The sequence below is a fragment of the Tachyglossus aculeatus genome (assembly GCF_015852505.1).
Source record: "Tachyglossus aculeatus isolate mTacAcu1 chromosome 12 unlocalized genomic scaffold, mTacAcu1.pri SUPER_6_unloc_1, whole genome shotgun sequence".
In the NCBI taxonomy this organism is placed as follows: Eukaryota; Metazoa; Chordata; class Mammalia; order Monotremata; family Tachyglossidae; genus Tachyglossus; species Tachyglossus aculeatus.
This window is the reverse complement of record NW_024044828.1, coordinates 1,437,007-1,453,634: the sequence shown is the minus strand read 5'-3', so window position 1 is coordinate 1,453,634 and position 16,628 is coordinate 1,437,007. Positions and strand designations below refer to the sequence as shown.

The 16,628-nt window shown below is 47.5% G+C and overlaps 1 protein-coding gene across 1 annotated transcript in view; it reads left to right on the top strand.

Moving 5' to 3' along the window:
• SLC26A4 (solute carrier family 26 member 4) overlaps positions 1-16,628 on the top strand; it is a 107,757-nt gene that overhangs the window by 71,574 nt on the left and 19,555 nt on the right. The window contains exons 14-18 of the mRNA XM_038740900.1: positions 692-839; positions 1,775-1,888; positions 10,741-10,818; positions 10,921-11,016; positions 13,839-13,945. Coding sequence (XP_038596828.1) covers positions 692-839; positions 1,775-1,888; positions 10,741-10,818; positions 10,921-11,016; positions 13,839-13,945 — 543 coding nt within the window. The remainder of the gene's footprint in view (positions 1-691; positions 840-1,774; positions 1,889-10,740; positions 10,819-10,920; positions 11,017-13,838; positions 13,946-16,628) is intronic.

Below are 16,628 nucleotides of genomic sequence, written 5' to 3'. Positions count from 1 at the left end.
GGGATTTCCAGGGGAGACGGCAAGGAGGGAGAGTGGATGAAGGACTGTAGGCATCCAACACTAAATTTAGAGTAATGAAGGTCAGCTGTGGACACTAGCCCCTAACTGCAGGTCTTGGGGCTGAAAGAAATCTGCTGGGTGTTGGGGAAAGGGAAGCAGCATGGCCCAGCGGTTAGAGCGGGGGCCCAGGAGCCAGAAGGACCGGGTTTCTAATCCCGGCTCTGCCGCGTGTCTGCTGTGTGACCCTGGGCAAGTCACGTCTCTTTTCTGGGTCTCAGCTACCTCATCTGTAAAATGGAGATGAAGACTGTGAGTCCCGTGGGGGACTGGGACTGTGTCCAACCTAATTAGCTTGCATCTACCCAGCACTTGGAACGGTGCCTAACAGAGACCATCATTATTATCATTATTATTACAACAAATTGAAAATGTGATCTTCCTACGAGCCGTGGCCCTGCTCAGCTTCCCGTGAACTTTGTTTCAGTCGCAGCGGGTTTGTGGACCTAGGAGATTCGCAAATATGTGGCCAGATTGTACTTCCCAAGCGCTTAGTACAGTGCTCTGCACACAGTAAGCGCTCAATAAATACGATAAAATAATACTAGAAATAAATAAATAAAAGCCTGGCCGCTATCCGGGCAGCCTCCAGCTGGGGAGGACGCTGTCACCGTGTCCGTTTTTCATTCTGTAGATTTCTGCCCCCCGCGATTCCGTCTGTGAGCATGTTTTCGGAGATGATTACCGCCTCCTTTTCCATAGCGGTGGTGGCTTATGCCATCGCGGTGTCAGTGGGGAAAGTGTACGCCACCAAATACGATTATTCGATCGATGGAAACCAGGTATGTTCTTCCACCTCCCTTTTCCAGAAAAGTTTTGACTGACCAAGATCTTTTCCAGGTCGCACAGCTGAAGAAAGAGCTCGGCACTTACTGATTGCTCCCATTCAGAGAGGTGTCTGCGGTTAGGCAGCTAATTGTATTTATTGAGCGCTTACTGCGTGCAGAGCACTGTACTAAGCGCTTGGGAGCATACAGCTTAACAATAAAACACACATTCCCTGCCCACAGCGAGCTTAAAGGTGACTGCCATCAGGAGCTGAGGACATCTTAGACTCTGAAAACATAGCCTTCTTCCACAGCATTCCCATTTTCAAGCTACTCCCGGTTTCCCCCAGTAGAACAAAGTTATTTTCTCACAACTCACACGCAGTAGAATATAATAATAATAATAATGATGGCATTTACAGCACCAACACTGCATTCTGTAGGTATCCAGACTCAGTCCTGGGCAGCCCAGGCAGATACTGTGTCCTGTTTCATACCGCAGAAGGCTTTACCTGTACTGTGTGTTCCTGAAAACCCGCTGTAGCAATCACATCAGCTGAGTGATTCCCAATTATGCAGGACCAGTCTCCCTATCCCTCTGGCTCTTCCTGGCCAGAAAGTTCTGCACATGAAGCTAAGCAGGTATGCTAATACCCCCAGCCCTAGATGAGTGAGTAATCACAGCCCCAAGGCAGGCCAGGGATCACTGTGGGAGCAGAGATTTCTCTATCTGCTCTCCAGCAGATTCTGAATTCCTGATCTTGAAAACGATTGCCGGTAGTCAGAACCTCTTGGGGAATCAAAAAAATGCCTTCACCCCCACTACACAGGTGTTGCGAGTGTCTCCAGGCCCGTGGGAGAATATAGCTTTAGAATGAGATTCGCTGAAGGATCCTCATCAAAGGAAAAAAAAAATGTGTGACTTCATCCTTACCTAAACTTTCTTTTAGGAGTTTATTGCCTTTGGGATCAGCAACATCTTCTCCGGATTCTTCTCCTGCTTTGTGGCTACCACGGCCCTGTCCCGGACTGCTGTCCAGGAGAGCACCGGGGGAAAGACACAGGTAGTGGGGGATTTCTTGGAAATGAATACCCTGTCCACTGGGGAGAACTGAATAGCCAGAGAGGCTCGGGAAAGCTTCATCTCCAGATGGGAACTGATGCGCTAACGTTTCAGCGGGGAAATTTGTTTGGTTTCTCCTTTCCGGACGGTCCCCTTTCCATAGCAAGCGACCTTTCCAACTCCATAGAAAGCGACCCTGCTCCCCTAATGCAGCACATCCCAGTCTTCATCAGCCTTGCGGATATGCTAAGCGTTTAGTACGGTGCCCTGTACATAGTAAGCGCTCGGTGAATACCAGTGATCGATTGACTGATTGATTGATAGTCAGAGGTTACCGGAAAGGTTTAGATTCATTCATTCATTCAATTGTATTTATTGAGCGCTTACTGTGTGCAGAGCACTGTACTAAGCGCTTGGGAAGTACAAGTTGGCCGTGTAAGATTAGGCCAAGCAGTTTGCCAGGATGTTTGTGTGTGGAGATCAACGAACACCAGCCCAACACTTGAGCGGGATACTGAAGATTCAGTGCCCGCGTAATACCCAGCATTGTAGGCCCTCAGAGCTCTCAGAGGCTGTGCTGGTGGCCTTTGATTTTCTAATTTTTTATGAAGTTCTCAAGTGGGACCCAGGCTTTTCCTTTAAGTAAGCTCTGGACGGCCCAGATCATAATAGCAACAAGAAACGCATCCCTACGGCCCGCTGGAAGCCAGCTAGAGCATCTGGGAAACAGCTGGGGAGCCCCCAAAACCGTCTGGGGGACCAGAAGTGCCCCGGGGCGGGTGACTGCATCCCCGGGGACATTTCCGGCCCCCGGATCAGTGTTGGCAAAACCCCGGGGAGTTGGAAAAGGGAGGAGGAACTCTAAGAGCGAAAGGGAGATGAAGGGAAAAGATTCCCCAGGTGACTGCATCCCCAGGGACATTTCCAGCCCCCGGATCAGTGTTGGCAAAACCCCGGGGAGTTGGAAAAGGGAGGAGGAACTCTAAGAGCGAAAGGGAGACGAAGGGAAAAGATTCCCCAGGTGAAAGCAGGGTCTGGTGGATTGTGAAAAAGTCCTGTCACATACGGGGGGTGGTGGCTGAGCAGGGCAGGGCTCTACAGGCTCTCCTTCCCCTTCCGCGACGTGAAGGGGGAAGCGGAGGTGGAATCGGGCAGGGGATGGAGGCTTGAAGCCATAGGCAGTGTTGGGCCACCGCATTGTGCTAAGCAACTGCGTCTCATTTCATAATTGTTTTTCCAATGGTATATAAGCGTTTACTATGTTCCAGGCACTGTTCTAAACGTTTAGACTGTGAGCCCACTGCTGGGTAGGGACTGTCTCTATATGTTGCCAACTTGTACTTCCCAAGTGCTTAGTGCAGTGCTCTGCACACAGTAAGCGCTCAATAAATACGATCGATGATGATGATAAACGTTGGGGTAGATACAAGCTAATCAGGTTGGACCCAGTCCGCGGCCCAGAAAGGGCTCACAGTCTTAATCCCCATTTTGTAGATGAGGTAACTGAGGCACAGAGAAAAGAAGTGACGTGCCCAAGGTCACACAGCCTAGAAGTGGTGGAGGCAGAACTAGAACCCAGATCCTTCTGACTCCCCAGCCCTTGCTCTATCCATTAGGCCACACTGCTTGGTCCCTTTCCTCTTCTCTTCTTAACCCCCCTATGGCGCTTCAACACTTTCTCCATTTTTTTGGAAGCTTAAACAGTAGCAGCAATGGTATTTATTGAGCACTCTTTGGATGCAGCACACCAAATTGAGCACTTGGCGAGGTCCAACAGAATACGAATAATAATAATGGCATTTATTAAGCACTTACTGTGTGCAAAGCACTGTTCTAAGCGCTGGGGAGGTTACAAGGTGATCACTATGTCCCACATGGGGCTCACAGTCTTCATCCCCATTTTCCAGGCTAGGGAACTGAGAGGCCCAGAGAAGTGAAGTGACTTGCCCAAAGTCACCCAGCTGACAGTTGGCAGATTCGTGATTTGAACCCATGACCTCTGACTCCAAAGCCCGGGCTCTTTCCACTGAGTCATGCTGCTTCAAGACGTATTCCCTGCCCATAAGGAGCTTACACTTTTTATGTAGTTGTCCTTGATAGCCAAAGAGGACATAACTTACATCTCTTCTGAGGGAGACAAACATAAAAGTACTTACAAATAGAATAGGAATAAATGTAATTCGTGTGTGTGTTTGAGTGTGTGTCTGTGTAACTTTTGGAATGTATTTCAATATGACCCTCTAGTAAGTTGCCCCCAAATCTCTCCTTATCCTCCCTAACTCCCTCCCGCTTTCGCGTCCACTCCCATCCTCTTGTGCTATCTCTCAAACCGATCAAAAAAGACCCTTCTACCTACATCTCTGACTCCATTCCTTCTCAGCTTCGAAAAACCCTCACGCCCCCTCTTCTTCCCCATCGACTATCATCTTCTTCAGAGAAGCAGTGTGGCTCAGTGGAAAGAGCCCGGGCTTTGGAGTCAGAGGTCATGGGTTCAAATCCCGGCTCTGCCAATTGTCAGCTGGGTGACTTCGGGCAAGTCACTTAATTTCTCTGTGCCTCAGTTCCCTCATCTGTAAAATGGGGATTAAGACTGTGAGCCCCCTGTGGGACAACCTGATCACCTTGTAACCTCCCCAGCGCTTAGAACAGTGCTTTGCACGTAGTAAGCACTTAATAAATGCCATCATCATCATCATCTTCTGCCTCTGTTGCCTCTTTGACTCTTTCCCCTCTCCCTTCAGACTCGCCCATGTCTCCCCTATCCAAAAGAAGTATTTTCTGAATCCCACTGCACCTCCTAGTTACCGCCCCATCTCCCTCTCCCCATTCCTGTCCAAACTTCTCAAACCAATTGCTTAAATCCTTGGCCTTCACCTCCTGTACTCGACTTCCCTTCCTAACCCCCTACCATCCCTTCATGCCACAGAGACCCCGATCTCCACAGTCACCAATGCCGTCCTTCTTCCCCAATCTAACAGACTCTGCTCCGTTCAAATCCACCTCTACCTCTCTGTTCCCTCTGGTGCTGTAGACCTCTCTCTTCAGAGACGCTAGCTTGTTGAGGGAAGGGAACATGTCTACCTTCTCTGTTGGACTGTACTCTCCCAAGCGCTTAGTACACACCATAATTGCTTAATAAATATGACTGATTTTCCTCACATTTCTCTCCTAAATTTCTCTCACCTCTTTGGCCTCTCCTTTTCAGTCTTTTTCAGCAGCTCTTCCTTCGCCCCTTCTTTTCTCAATTTAGGGCGCTCATCTGTTCTCCTTGCTTCAACTACCATTTCTTAGTGTCTGCCTTCCAAATCTACCTCTTTAGGCCTGACCCCTCTCCTTCTCCGAAATCTCACATTTTCTCGCGCTTCCCAGGACATTTTTTATGTTTTTGTCTCTCCTGCACCTCAAGCTCAGGGTGTCCCAAAATGAAATTGTCATCTTCCCTCCAATTTTCCCATCACAGTTGAAACAACATCACTATCCTCTCCTGTCTCTCAAGCCCATAACTTGAACATTATCCTTATCGCCTCCCTTCAAAACCCACATTGAGTCTGTCACCAAATCCTGTCCGAGTTTCCTCCACGATATTTCCAGGATCCACCCTTTCCTCTTCATCCAAACAGCCACCACGCTGGGCCAGACACTGGTGTATCCCACTTTTGGACATAGCTTACACGCTTATTGCTCCAGCACGAATTCAAGTGCATATCCCCCTTTTCCTTCCTTCTACCTGTGGTTTATTCTAACGTCCTCCTCTCCGGTTAGATCGAGGGCAGGAATCCTGTCTATTAATTATATCGTATGCTCTCCAGTGCTTAGTACAGACACTCAGTAAGTACTCTTGATTTGGTTTGAGGGTGTGGAAGAAAACCACAGCTCCTGATGGACAGAAAAGCCAGGGCCCCTCGGGTGAGAGGAAAACTGTCAGGAATGTTAGCAGGCCTGAACTCATCGACAGGATTCAAAGAGAGGAAGTTTCTCTGGCCCTGGAGTGGTCCGAAGGCCGGGTCAGCGCTGCTGATCTTCTGCCCTTGGATTTACCCCTCATCTCATGAGGACTGGGCTACTCTCCTCCTTAGGAATGTGTGTGCGGATAAACAACCCTCGATTGGCACCGTGTTCCACAGGGTAATGGCTCTGAGGTAAACCAATATCACCCGTCACACACACAGAGACCCATTATATTTGGAAATCGCAGGTGCCAGGATCCTAGGAGCACGGAACGGAGCAGGCTTAGGGATTACTCGGGATTTTATTTCTGAAACAGATACCGAGCTCCGAGGTTGAAAGTCCCGCTGTCCGGCCTTGAGGCTCTTGACAGTTACTTCATAAGCGTTCTCTTCTGCAGCTGCCCCGGTGGCAGAGATAGCTCTTTCCTGCATGAGCCCGGAGGACTGTCTTTATAAAAGAGACAGGTTGTCTTCATGCAGCAGCCTGACCCAGTAAAAGGAAGTTCATCTTTGCACTGACTCTTTGGGAAGAGGTATCTACCTGTTTCTTAGATCTCGGGTCTTTTTCCCCAGCCGAGCCTGCAAATAAGTTCTAAAGACTTTCTCACCTTCACAACTGCTTCCTGCCACCGGGAAATTCAACAAGCATTCATTATACCCATCCTCCTCCCACCCCACCCCCTTTCCTTAACAACCCTTGACAGAAACCGTCATTGTCCCGGCTAACTGGTTCTCTGTGAACCTGCTTTAAACTCCTTTTCCTTAGCTACCTGTAATTTCCCTCTATTTTAACTTTAATTCTAATTGTTACTATTTTCCTTGTGGTCTCTCTTCTGATTGTCTCTTTCCTGGTCCCCCCTCTCTCCTCTTCTCCTTTCTTTCAGAGTCTCCGCTCTCCGTCTCAGCCCGGCCCGGCCCCAGAAAGCCAACCCAGGAGAGCCTTAGTTGGTCACTGGGTCTAGCCGTCCGAGGGGCTCGCTCCTTCCCCCGGTTCTCTGCTCTTTCTGAGCTACGAGAGCTTTGGTTCCTAGAGAAGGTAAACCAGACAGAAATGGGTTGTGTCTTCAGGGAGTCCCTGATAGCAGAAATCGGAAATAATTTTATGGCATTCACCTTGTCACAGGCTACCTGCCCGCTGACATCTGATCCCAGTCTTTTTGGTTGAAGTCGGCCTGAAATAGGAATAAATATTGGGTGGAGGAAGTGGAGACTGGAGGGTTTCTGCATTTCTGCCTGCCTCTTGCTTGGCCTAGGCGTCTGCTTGACTGGCAGCTCCTTCCTGGGCTCCTCTCGCCCCGGTGACGGCCCTGAGACACCCTCAGAGTGAACAAAGGGTCTTGGGTGGGAGATGGACTGGAAAAGAGGCAGTGTTGTAGGTGGAAAGCCCGAAATGTGGGTCGTCAGTTGAGCAGATCTGCTAACAATCAGGGTTCTCAGGTGGCCTCAGGGACAGGGTTACTAGTTTGGTACTTATAACTTATAACTTTCAATCCTCCGTGTCCGTGGCCTATCCAGACGCGGTGGACAGAGCAGTGAGCTACCCTTGGGGGAGGTAACAAAGTTAAACCGGCTAGATCGTGCGACCAAGTAGTAAGTCAGAAATTACGGTACTTGTTCATTCATTTTGGCATTTGTTGAGTTTGGTACTTTAAACTTGTGCTCGTTAATTATTGCAACTCTCCCCACTCCAATCCATACCTGGCTTGCTCCGTGGATCATTTATCAACGTAAGCGTTCGTGTCTCGCTTAGCCGGGGGCTCCGCACACTGGCGGCGCCCAGTCAGTATGAATGAATGAATGAGTGGATGAATGAATGACGGGGGCGTATCTATCTATCTATATGTATCTATACGTTTATGTCTCCGAGCGCTTAATCCAGTGCTCTGCACACACTAAACGCTCAGTCAATACGATTAAATGAATGAATGAATGATGGGGCTCATCTATTTATGCATCTATATCTGTATATACACACACATATATACTATATATGTGTATATATACATATATATTGTGTGTATATATGTATATATACACATGTATACACACATATTTGTATACAAACATATGCATATACATACATATACATATGTGTATACATATATGTGTGTATATATGTGTATATATACATATATACACACAATATATCTGTATATACACACACATATATACTATATGCTATATACTATATATAGTGTGTATTTACAGATATATTGTGTGTATATATGTATATATACACATATATACACACATATTTGTATACAAACATATGCATATACATACATATACATATGTGTGTATACATTTATACACATATATGTGTGTATATATGCATATATATACACATTATATATATAGTGTATATATGTTTGTACGTATTTATTACTCTATTTTATTTGTACATATTTATTCTATTTATTTTATTTTGTTAATATGTTTTGTTTCGTTGTCTGTCTCCCCCTTCTAGACTGTGAGCCCGCTCTCGGGTAGGGACCGTCCCTAGATGTTGCCAACTTGTACTTCCCAAGCGCTTAGTCCAGTGCTCTGCACACAGTAAGCGCTCACTAAATACGATTGAAGGAATGAATGAATGAATACTCACTCCTCAAGAACCTCCAATGGCGGCCACCTCCGCATCAAACAGACTCTCTTTACCATTCTGTTTATTCTGATGACACCCGTTCACATGTTTTGTTGTCCGTCTCCCCCTTCTAGACTGTGAGCCCCGTTGTTGGGTAGGGACCGTCTCTAGATGTTGCCGACTTGGACTTCCCAAGCGCTTAGTACAGTGCTCTGCACACAGTAAGCGCTCAATAAATACGATTGAATGAATGGATCGGCTTGGAAGCAGTCAATCAGCTTGCCTCACCCTACCTCACCTCACTCATCTCCTACTGCAACCCAGTCGGCACGCTCCGCTTCTTTAGTACCAGCTTGCTTTCTGTGCCCCCATCCCATCTTGCCGCTGACTCCTTTCCCACATCCTCCCGCTAGCCTGGAACTTGATCCCCCTAATAAGTGCCAGACCCCAACTCTCTCCACCTTCAAAGCTTTATTAAGGTCGTATCTCCTCCAAGAGGCCTTCCCTGATTAAGGCCTCTTTTCACCGGCTCGATGGCTTTTGCATATTTGAGATTTGCCCCACCTCCAACCCCACCACACTTTCGTTTATATCTTTAAATTATATACTGTAAATTACTTAATTATTCATATTCATGTCTGTTTGCCCTTCTAGACTGTCAGCTGACTGTGGGCCACGAATGCGACCTCTAATTCTGTTGTATTGTACTCTCCCAAGCTCTTAGTACACTGCACTGCACGTAGTAAACACTCAATAAATACGATCGGTTGATTGATCAGAGAAACAGCATGACCTAGTGGGAAAAGCCCGGGCCTGGGAATCAGAGAACCTGGGTTCTAATCCCAGCTTTGCCACTCCGTCTCTATATTTGCGATTCCCAAGCGCTTAGTACAGTGCTCTGCACACAGTAAGTGCTCAATAAATACGACTGAGTGAATGAATGAATGCTATGTGACCTTTGGGAAGTCCCTTACTGTCCCTCAGTCCCGTCATCTGCAAAAAGTGGGAATTCGATACCTGTTCTTCTCCTACTTAGACCGTAAGACCCACGTGGGACTTGATTATCTTGTCTCTACCCAAGTGCATAGCACAGTGCTTGGCACATAGTAAGCGCTTAATAAAAGCCATTATTGTTATTATTATTATTAAGTTGGAGGAGATGCAATCCCTCCTCTCCAGGAGCCTAAAATGCCTCAGGAGAGACAAACAACTATGTAATCACTTTTAGACTGTGAGCCCACTGTCGGGTAGGGACTGTCTCTATATGTTGCCAATTTGTACTTCCCAAGCGCTTAGTACAGTGCTCTGCACATAGTAAGCGCTCAATAAATACGATTGATGATGATGATAATCCTGGCTTTCAGATTTAGACTATAGGCTCCTTGTGGTCAGGGAACGTGTCTATCGATTCTGTTGGCGTGCAGACTCCCAAGAGGACGGTATTCTGCCCATAGTAAGCACACAATAAATACCATTAATTGATTGACTTGGGATTAAATCTTACTTCTTCCTTCTTAGACTGTGAGCCCCACTTGGGACAGTGTCTGACCCGATTAGCTTGTTATCTTCCCCAATACTTCGTTCAGTACTTAGCGCGTAGTGAATGCTCAACAAGCACCATAATTATTAATCATTATTATTAGGGTGTGGTGGTCACGGTCACCGACCCTGAGCTCTGAGAAGGAGTTATTTTCTGCATCAGCCCTGGAAAGGGAGGTGGTCATCAGGATTTCTACAGCAGGGGCCTGGATGGGGAGAAGCAGCATGGCCTAGTGGATGGAGCCCGGGTTTGGGAATCAGAGGCCCTGGGTTCTAATCCCGCTCCGCCACTTGTCTGCTGTATAACCTTGGGCGAGTCACCTCACCTCTCTGTGCCTCAGTTCCCTCACGTGCAAGATGGAGATTAAGATCGTGAGCCCCACGTGAGACATGGACTGTGTCCAACCTGATGAGCTTGTATCTACCCCGGTGCTTAATACTGTGTCTGGCACAGACACCAGATACCATTAATTTTTTTTAAAAAAGGGAAGCGGTCATCAGGATTTCAGCAGCAGGGGCCTGGAGGGGAGCAGGGAGAATTACAGATGCCCAGAAGGAGCCTGCCCAGTTTGTGGCTGTGGGGAATTCGACAGCACATCATTCAGTCGTATTTATTGAGCCCTTACTGTGTGCGGAGCACTGTACTAAGTGCTTGGGAAGTACAAGTTGGCAACATATAGAGACGGTCCCTACCCAACAGCGGGCTCACAGTCTAGAAGACTAACAGCCCCTCGAATCCGGACACTGTTCGACTCCTCCTCTCATACAAGAGCTCCTGTTTTTCAGGTCGCGGGCCTCGTCTCAGCCTTGGTGGTTCTGGTGGCCATTGTGGCTCTGGGAAAACTGCTAGAGCCCTTGCAGAAGGTACGTCACTTCCACCTCGATCGGGGAGCGGACAACGCGTTTCACGACCGGCACGCGGAGAGCCGGTTCTGCAAATAGCTTGGATTTGCTCTCTCCCCGCAGTCCGTCCTGGCTGCCGTCGTCATCGCCAACCTGAAGGGGATGTTCATGCAGGTGCGCGACGTCCCGCGATTGTGGAGACAGAATAAGATGGACGCGGTAAGTGGCCGGACATCCTGCCCTCCTTGGCGTTCGGCTCCCAAATGTCCTTTCTGCCGATGATGGGGGTGAGCCAACTTGTACTTCCCAAGCACTTAGTACAGTGCTCTGCACACAGTAAGCGCTCAATAAATACGATTGATTGATTGATTGATTGATTGAGAGGGTCCCCATTCTCCCAAGACTCTGCCTCGGCCCAAATACCAGACCGGAATCGCCCGGTCAAACCCAAGACAGGCAAGGCATCTCTACTGTTCTTTCCCAAGTGCGTGGTACCCTGCTCTGTCCGGAGTTTTGAACAGTGCTTGGCACATAGTAAGCGCTTAACAAATGCCATTATTATTATTATTATAATAAGCAGTGTGGCATAGTGGATAGAGCACAGGCCTATAAGTCAGACCATCATGGGTTCTAATCCTGTGTGACCTTGGACAAGTCACTTCCCTTCTCTTGGCCTCAGTTACCTCATCGTGTAAAATGAGGATTGAGGCTGTGAGCCCCATGCGGGACAGGTCGAACTGCTAAGCATTTAGATCATGAGGAAATTTACCATCACCCAGGGTGTCCTTTCTGAATCCCCTCCACCCCTACCCTTCTTTTCTTTTTTTTTAATGGTTTTTGTTAAGCACTTACTATGTGCCAGGTACTGTACTAAGTACTGGGATAGATACAAGCTCATCAGGTCGGACACCGATCATTTAATTCTATTTGTTCTGACGGTTTTGACACCTTTCTATATGTTTTGTTGTCTGTCTCCCCGTTCTAGACTGTGAGCCCGCTGTTGGGTAGGGACCGTCTCTATATGTTGCCGACTTGTACTTCCCAAGCTCTTAGTACAGTGCTCTGCACACAGTAAGCGCTCAATAAATACGACTGAATGAATGAATGAATGAATGACAGGGACTGTGTCCAACCCGATTTGCTTGTACCCACCCCAGTGTTTAGTACAGCCCCTAGCAAAAGTAAGCGCTTAACCAATACCACCATTATTATTATTATTATTCCTCTCCCCCTCGTCCCCCTCTCCATCCCCCCATCTTACCTCCTTCCCTTCCCCACAGCACCTGTATATATGTATATATGTTTGTACATATTTATTACTCTATTTATTTATTTATTTATTTATTTATTTTACTTGTACACATCTATTCTATTTATTTTATTTTGTTAGTACGTTCGGTTTTGTTCTCTGTCTCCCCCTTTTAGACTGTGAGCCCACTGTTGGGTAGGGACCGTCTCTATATGTTGCCAACTTGGACTTCCCAAGCGCTTAGTACGGTGCTCTGCACACCGTAAGCGCTCAATAAATACGATTGATTGATTGATTGACTATTATTAATAATAATAATGCTTAGAACGGCGCTTGGCCCGTGGTAAGGGCTTACCAAATACCATCGTCATTGTTAATAATAAATACCGTGGGTGGATTGAGTCCCTCACTCAGGCTAAATTAGCAACTTGTAGCCACCCCTTCCCAAGTGGGGAGCAACACAGTGAACCCCATCTTCACGGGCCGGAGTCTGCGTATAAACGCAGACCCCCAAAGCCCACCCGGCTGTTCCGGAGAACCGATGGGGGTGTGGATGGGGAAAGTAGAGCAGTGGGAACTCTCCCTTAGAACGGAGGATGAGGAACAGTTTCTAAAACATTACGGAGATGTTCGCCCAGGTTTTCCAGGGGAGGTAGAAGACGGAATCCCTCCCCTTCAGGGTAAGAACCGAGGCAGGAGAAAGGATTTACCAGACGCTCAACGTGTGTGTCCCTTGTGGCAGACGGGAAGGGGGCTTGTTGTGGTGGAATTATGCCCTTATCTGTAATTTATTTATTTATATTAATGTCTGTCTCTCCCTCTAGACTGTAAGCTCCTTTCATTCATTCATTCGATCGTATTTATTGAGCACTTACTGTGTGCAGAGCACTGTACTAAGCGCTTGGGAAGTACAAGATGGCAACATATAGAGACGGTCCCTACCCAACAGCGGGCTCACAGTCTAGAAGGGCAGTCTTGTGGGTAGAAAACGCGTCTATCAACTCTGTTTTGGAGGCCTTCCCAGACTGAGCCCCTTCCTTCGTCTCCCCATCCCCCCTGCCTTACCTCCTTCCCCTCCCTAAAGCACCTGTATATATGTTTGTACATATTTATTACTCTATTTATTTATTATTTTATTTGTACATATTTACTCTATTTTATTTTGTTAATATGTTTTGTTTTGTTCTCTGTCTCCCCCTTCTAGACTGTGAGCCCAGTGTTGGGTAGGGACCGTCTCTATATGTTGCCAACTTGGACTTCCCAAGCATTTAGTACAGTGCTCTGCACACAGTAAGCGCTCGATAAAGGATTGAATGAATGAATGAATGAAAGTGCTCTGCACACAGTAAACGCTCAATAAATACGATTGAATGAATGAGTGAATGAATGTTTTACTGGACTCTCCCAAGCACTTAGTATAGTGCTCTGCCCACAGTAAGCACTCAATAAATAGTTGAACTGAGTTGTTATATATATACCTGTATATATGTATATATGTTTGTACATATTTATTACTCTATTTATTTATCTTGTACATATCTATTCTATTTATTTTATTTTGTTAGTATGTTTGGTTTTGTTCTCTGTCTTCCCCTTTTAGACTGTGAGCCCACTGTTGGGTAGGGACTGTCTCTATATGTTGCCAATTTGTACTTCCCAAGCACTTAGTACAGTACTCCGCACATAGTAAGCACTCAATAAATACGATTGATTGATTGATTGATTGATTGATTGTTATTTTCTCAAGGCGTGTCTCCTGAAGCCAGGATTAATGACATTTTTGTTCCCCTAGGTGATCTGGGTGTTTACCTGCCTGGCGTCGATCGTTTTGGGCCTCGATTTAGGGCTGCTGGCCGGCCTGCTGTTTGGGCTGCTGACCGTAGTCCTTCGAGTGCAGTTGTAAGTGCGATGCAGAGGGTCTCGCTGAGAGCCTATCCCGTCTGGACTACTGCACCAGCCTTCTCTCTGATCTCCCATCCTCATGTCTCTCTCCCCTTCAATCCATACTTCATGCCGCTGCCCGGATTATCTTTGTCCAGAAACGCTCTGGGCATATCACTCCCCTCCTCAAAAATCTCCAGTGTCTACCAATCAATCTGCGCATCAGACAGAAACTCCTCACCCTGGGCTTCCAGGCTGTCCATCCCCTCGCCCCCTCCTACCTCACCTCCCTTCTGTCCTTCTCCAGCCCAGCCCGCACCCTCCGCTCCTCCGCCTCTAATCTCCTCACCGTGCCTCGTTCTTGCCCGTCCCGCCATCGACCCCCGGCCCACGTCCTCCCCCGGGCCTGGAATGCCCTCCCTCTGCCCATCCGCCAAGCTAGCTCTCTTCCTCCCTTCAAGGCCCTACTGAGAGCTCACCTCCTCCAGGAGGCCTTCCCAGACTGAGCCCCTTCCTTCCTCTCCCCCTCGTCCCCCTCTCTATCCCCCCATCTTACCTCCTTCCCTTCCCCACAGCACCTGTATATATGTATGTTTGTACATATTTATTACTCTACTTATCTTGTACATATCTATTCTATTTATTTCATTTTGTTAGTATGTTTGGTTTTGTTCTCTGTCTCTCCCTTCTAGACTGTGAGCCCGCTGTTGGGTAGGGACTGTCTCTATATGTTGCCATCTTGTACTTCCCAAGCACTTAGTACAGTGCTCTGCACATAGTAAGCGCTCGATAAATACGATTGATGATAATGATGAGCGGCAGCAGAGCAGTTCTCCTTTCCAGTCAGCCCACGCTCCAAGGCCGGCAGACCAACACCCCCCGGCTGGCCTCGCCGGGCAGTTTGGATCGGATAAGCCGGACGGAGGGGATGAGTTGGGAGATAGAAGGGGCCGTGCAGCTCACGAGGGGTGGACTCTGTCCAGAATTGGTTTGAAAAGTATCCATGGGTGGGCGGGGGGGGGGTCTCCGGAGCAGATCCTTGCAGAGTCAAGTGAGGAACATATACGCGGCTCTGGCAGTGTGGGATCCCAACTGGAGATATTTAATTTAATTTAATTTAATTTGCACATATTTATTCTATTTATTTTATTTTGTTAATTTGTTTTGTTCTCTGTCTCCCCCTTCTAGACCGTGAGCCCACTGTTGGGTAGGGGCCGTCCCTAGATGTTGCCAACTTGGACTTCCCAAGCGCGTAGTCCAGTGCTCTGCACACCGTAAGCGCTCAATAAATACGATTGAATGAATGAATGAATGAATGAAGTGCAGATTCTGGGAGGGATCTCACTAGAGTACTTATTGAGCACTCACTGTAATAGTAATCATCATCATCATCATGAAGGTATTTGTTAAGTGCTTACTATGTGCCAGGGGCTGTACTAAGTGTTGAGGGCGGATACAAACAAATCGGGTTCATTCATTCATTCACTCATTCGTATTTATTCAGCACTTACTGTGTGCAGAGCACTGTACTAAGCGCTTGGGAAGTCCAAGTTGGCAACATGTAGAGACGGTCCCTACCCAACAATGGTCTCACAGTCTAGAAGAGGGAGACCTTTAAAACCATTAGGCATTAAACTTCTGGTGCCAACAGTCTCGCATCCGAAAATCGCTTATTCCAAAGGCGGGTACTACACAGGTTCAACGGTGGGATTTAAAAGGTTATCATATTTTTTTCAGTAGCTTTCGCACAGTCCTAGTCCCAAGTGGGGCTCAAAGTCTCAATTCGTTCCATCGTATTTATTGAGCACTTACTGTGTGCAGAGCACTGTACTGAGCACTTGGAAAGCACAATTCGGCAACAGAGAGAGACAAGCCTTACCCAACAACGGGCTCACAGTCTGGATAGGGGAGACAAACAACAAAACAAAACAAGCAGATAGACATCAATAGCATCCAAACAGATAAATAGAATTATAGATATTTTATAGATAGGGATTTTACAGAACCAAGGCACAGAGAAGTGAAGTGACTTGCCAAAGGTCACACAGCGGGCAAGCGGCGGAGCAGGATTAGAACCCATGACCTTCTGACTTCCAGGCCCAACTATCCAATAATAATAGTAATAATTGGTATTTCGTTCAATCGTATTTATTGAGCGCTTACTGTGTGCAGAGCACTGGACTAAGCGCTTGGGAAGTACAAGTTGGCAACATATAGAGACGGTCCCTACCCAACAACGGTATTTGTTAAGCGTTTACTATGTGCCAAGCACTGCACGAAGCGCTGGGGCAGATACAAGCTGATCAGGTTGGACATAGTCCCTGTCCCACATGGGGCTCACGGTCTTAATCCCCATTTTACAGATGAGGTAACTGAGGCCCAGAGACGTGAAGTGACTTGCCCAAAGTCCCCCAGCAGACAAGTGGCAGAGCCGGGATTAGAACTCAAGGCCTTCCAACTCCCAGGCCCGGGCTCTTTCCACTAGGCCGTGCTGCTTCTCACTGCTCACGGTGCGTAGAGCACTGTACTGAGCTCTTGGAAGAGTATACTAGTCAACCCAGGACCTGCCCTCAGGGAGCGTACAGTCCAGCAGGGAGACTGACGTTAAAATAAACGACAGTAGAGGAAGTAGCAGAATTTAAAGATGTGCCCGGAATTCCTGAAGGGGAAGGGGAGAGGCTATGTGCTTCGGGAATACGAT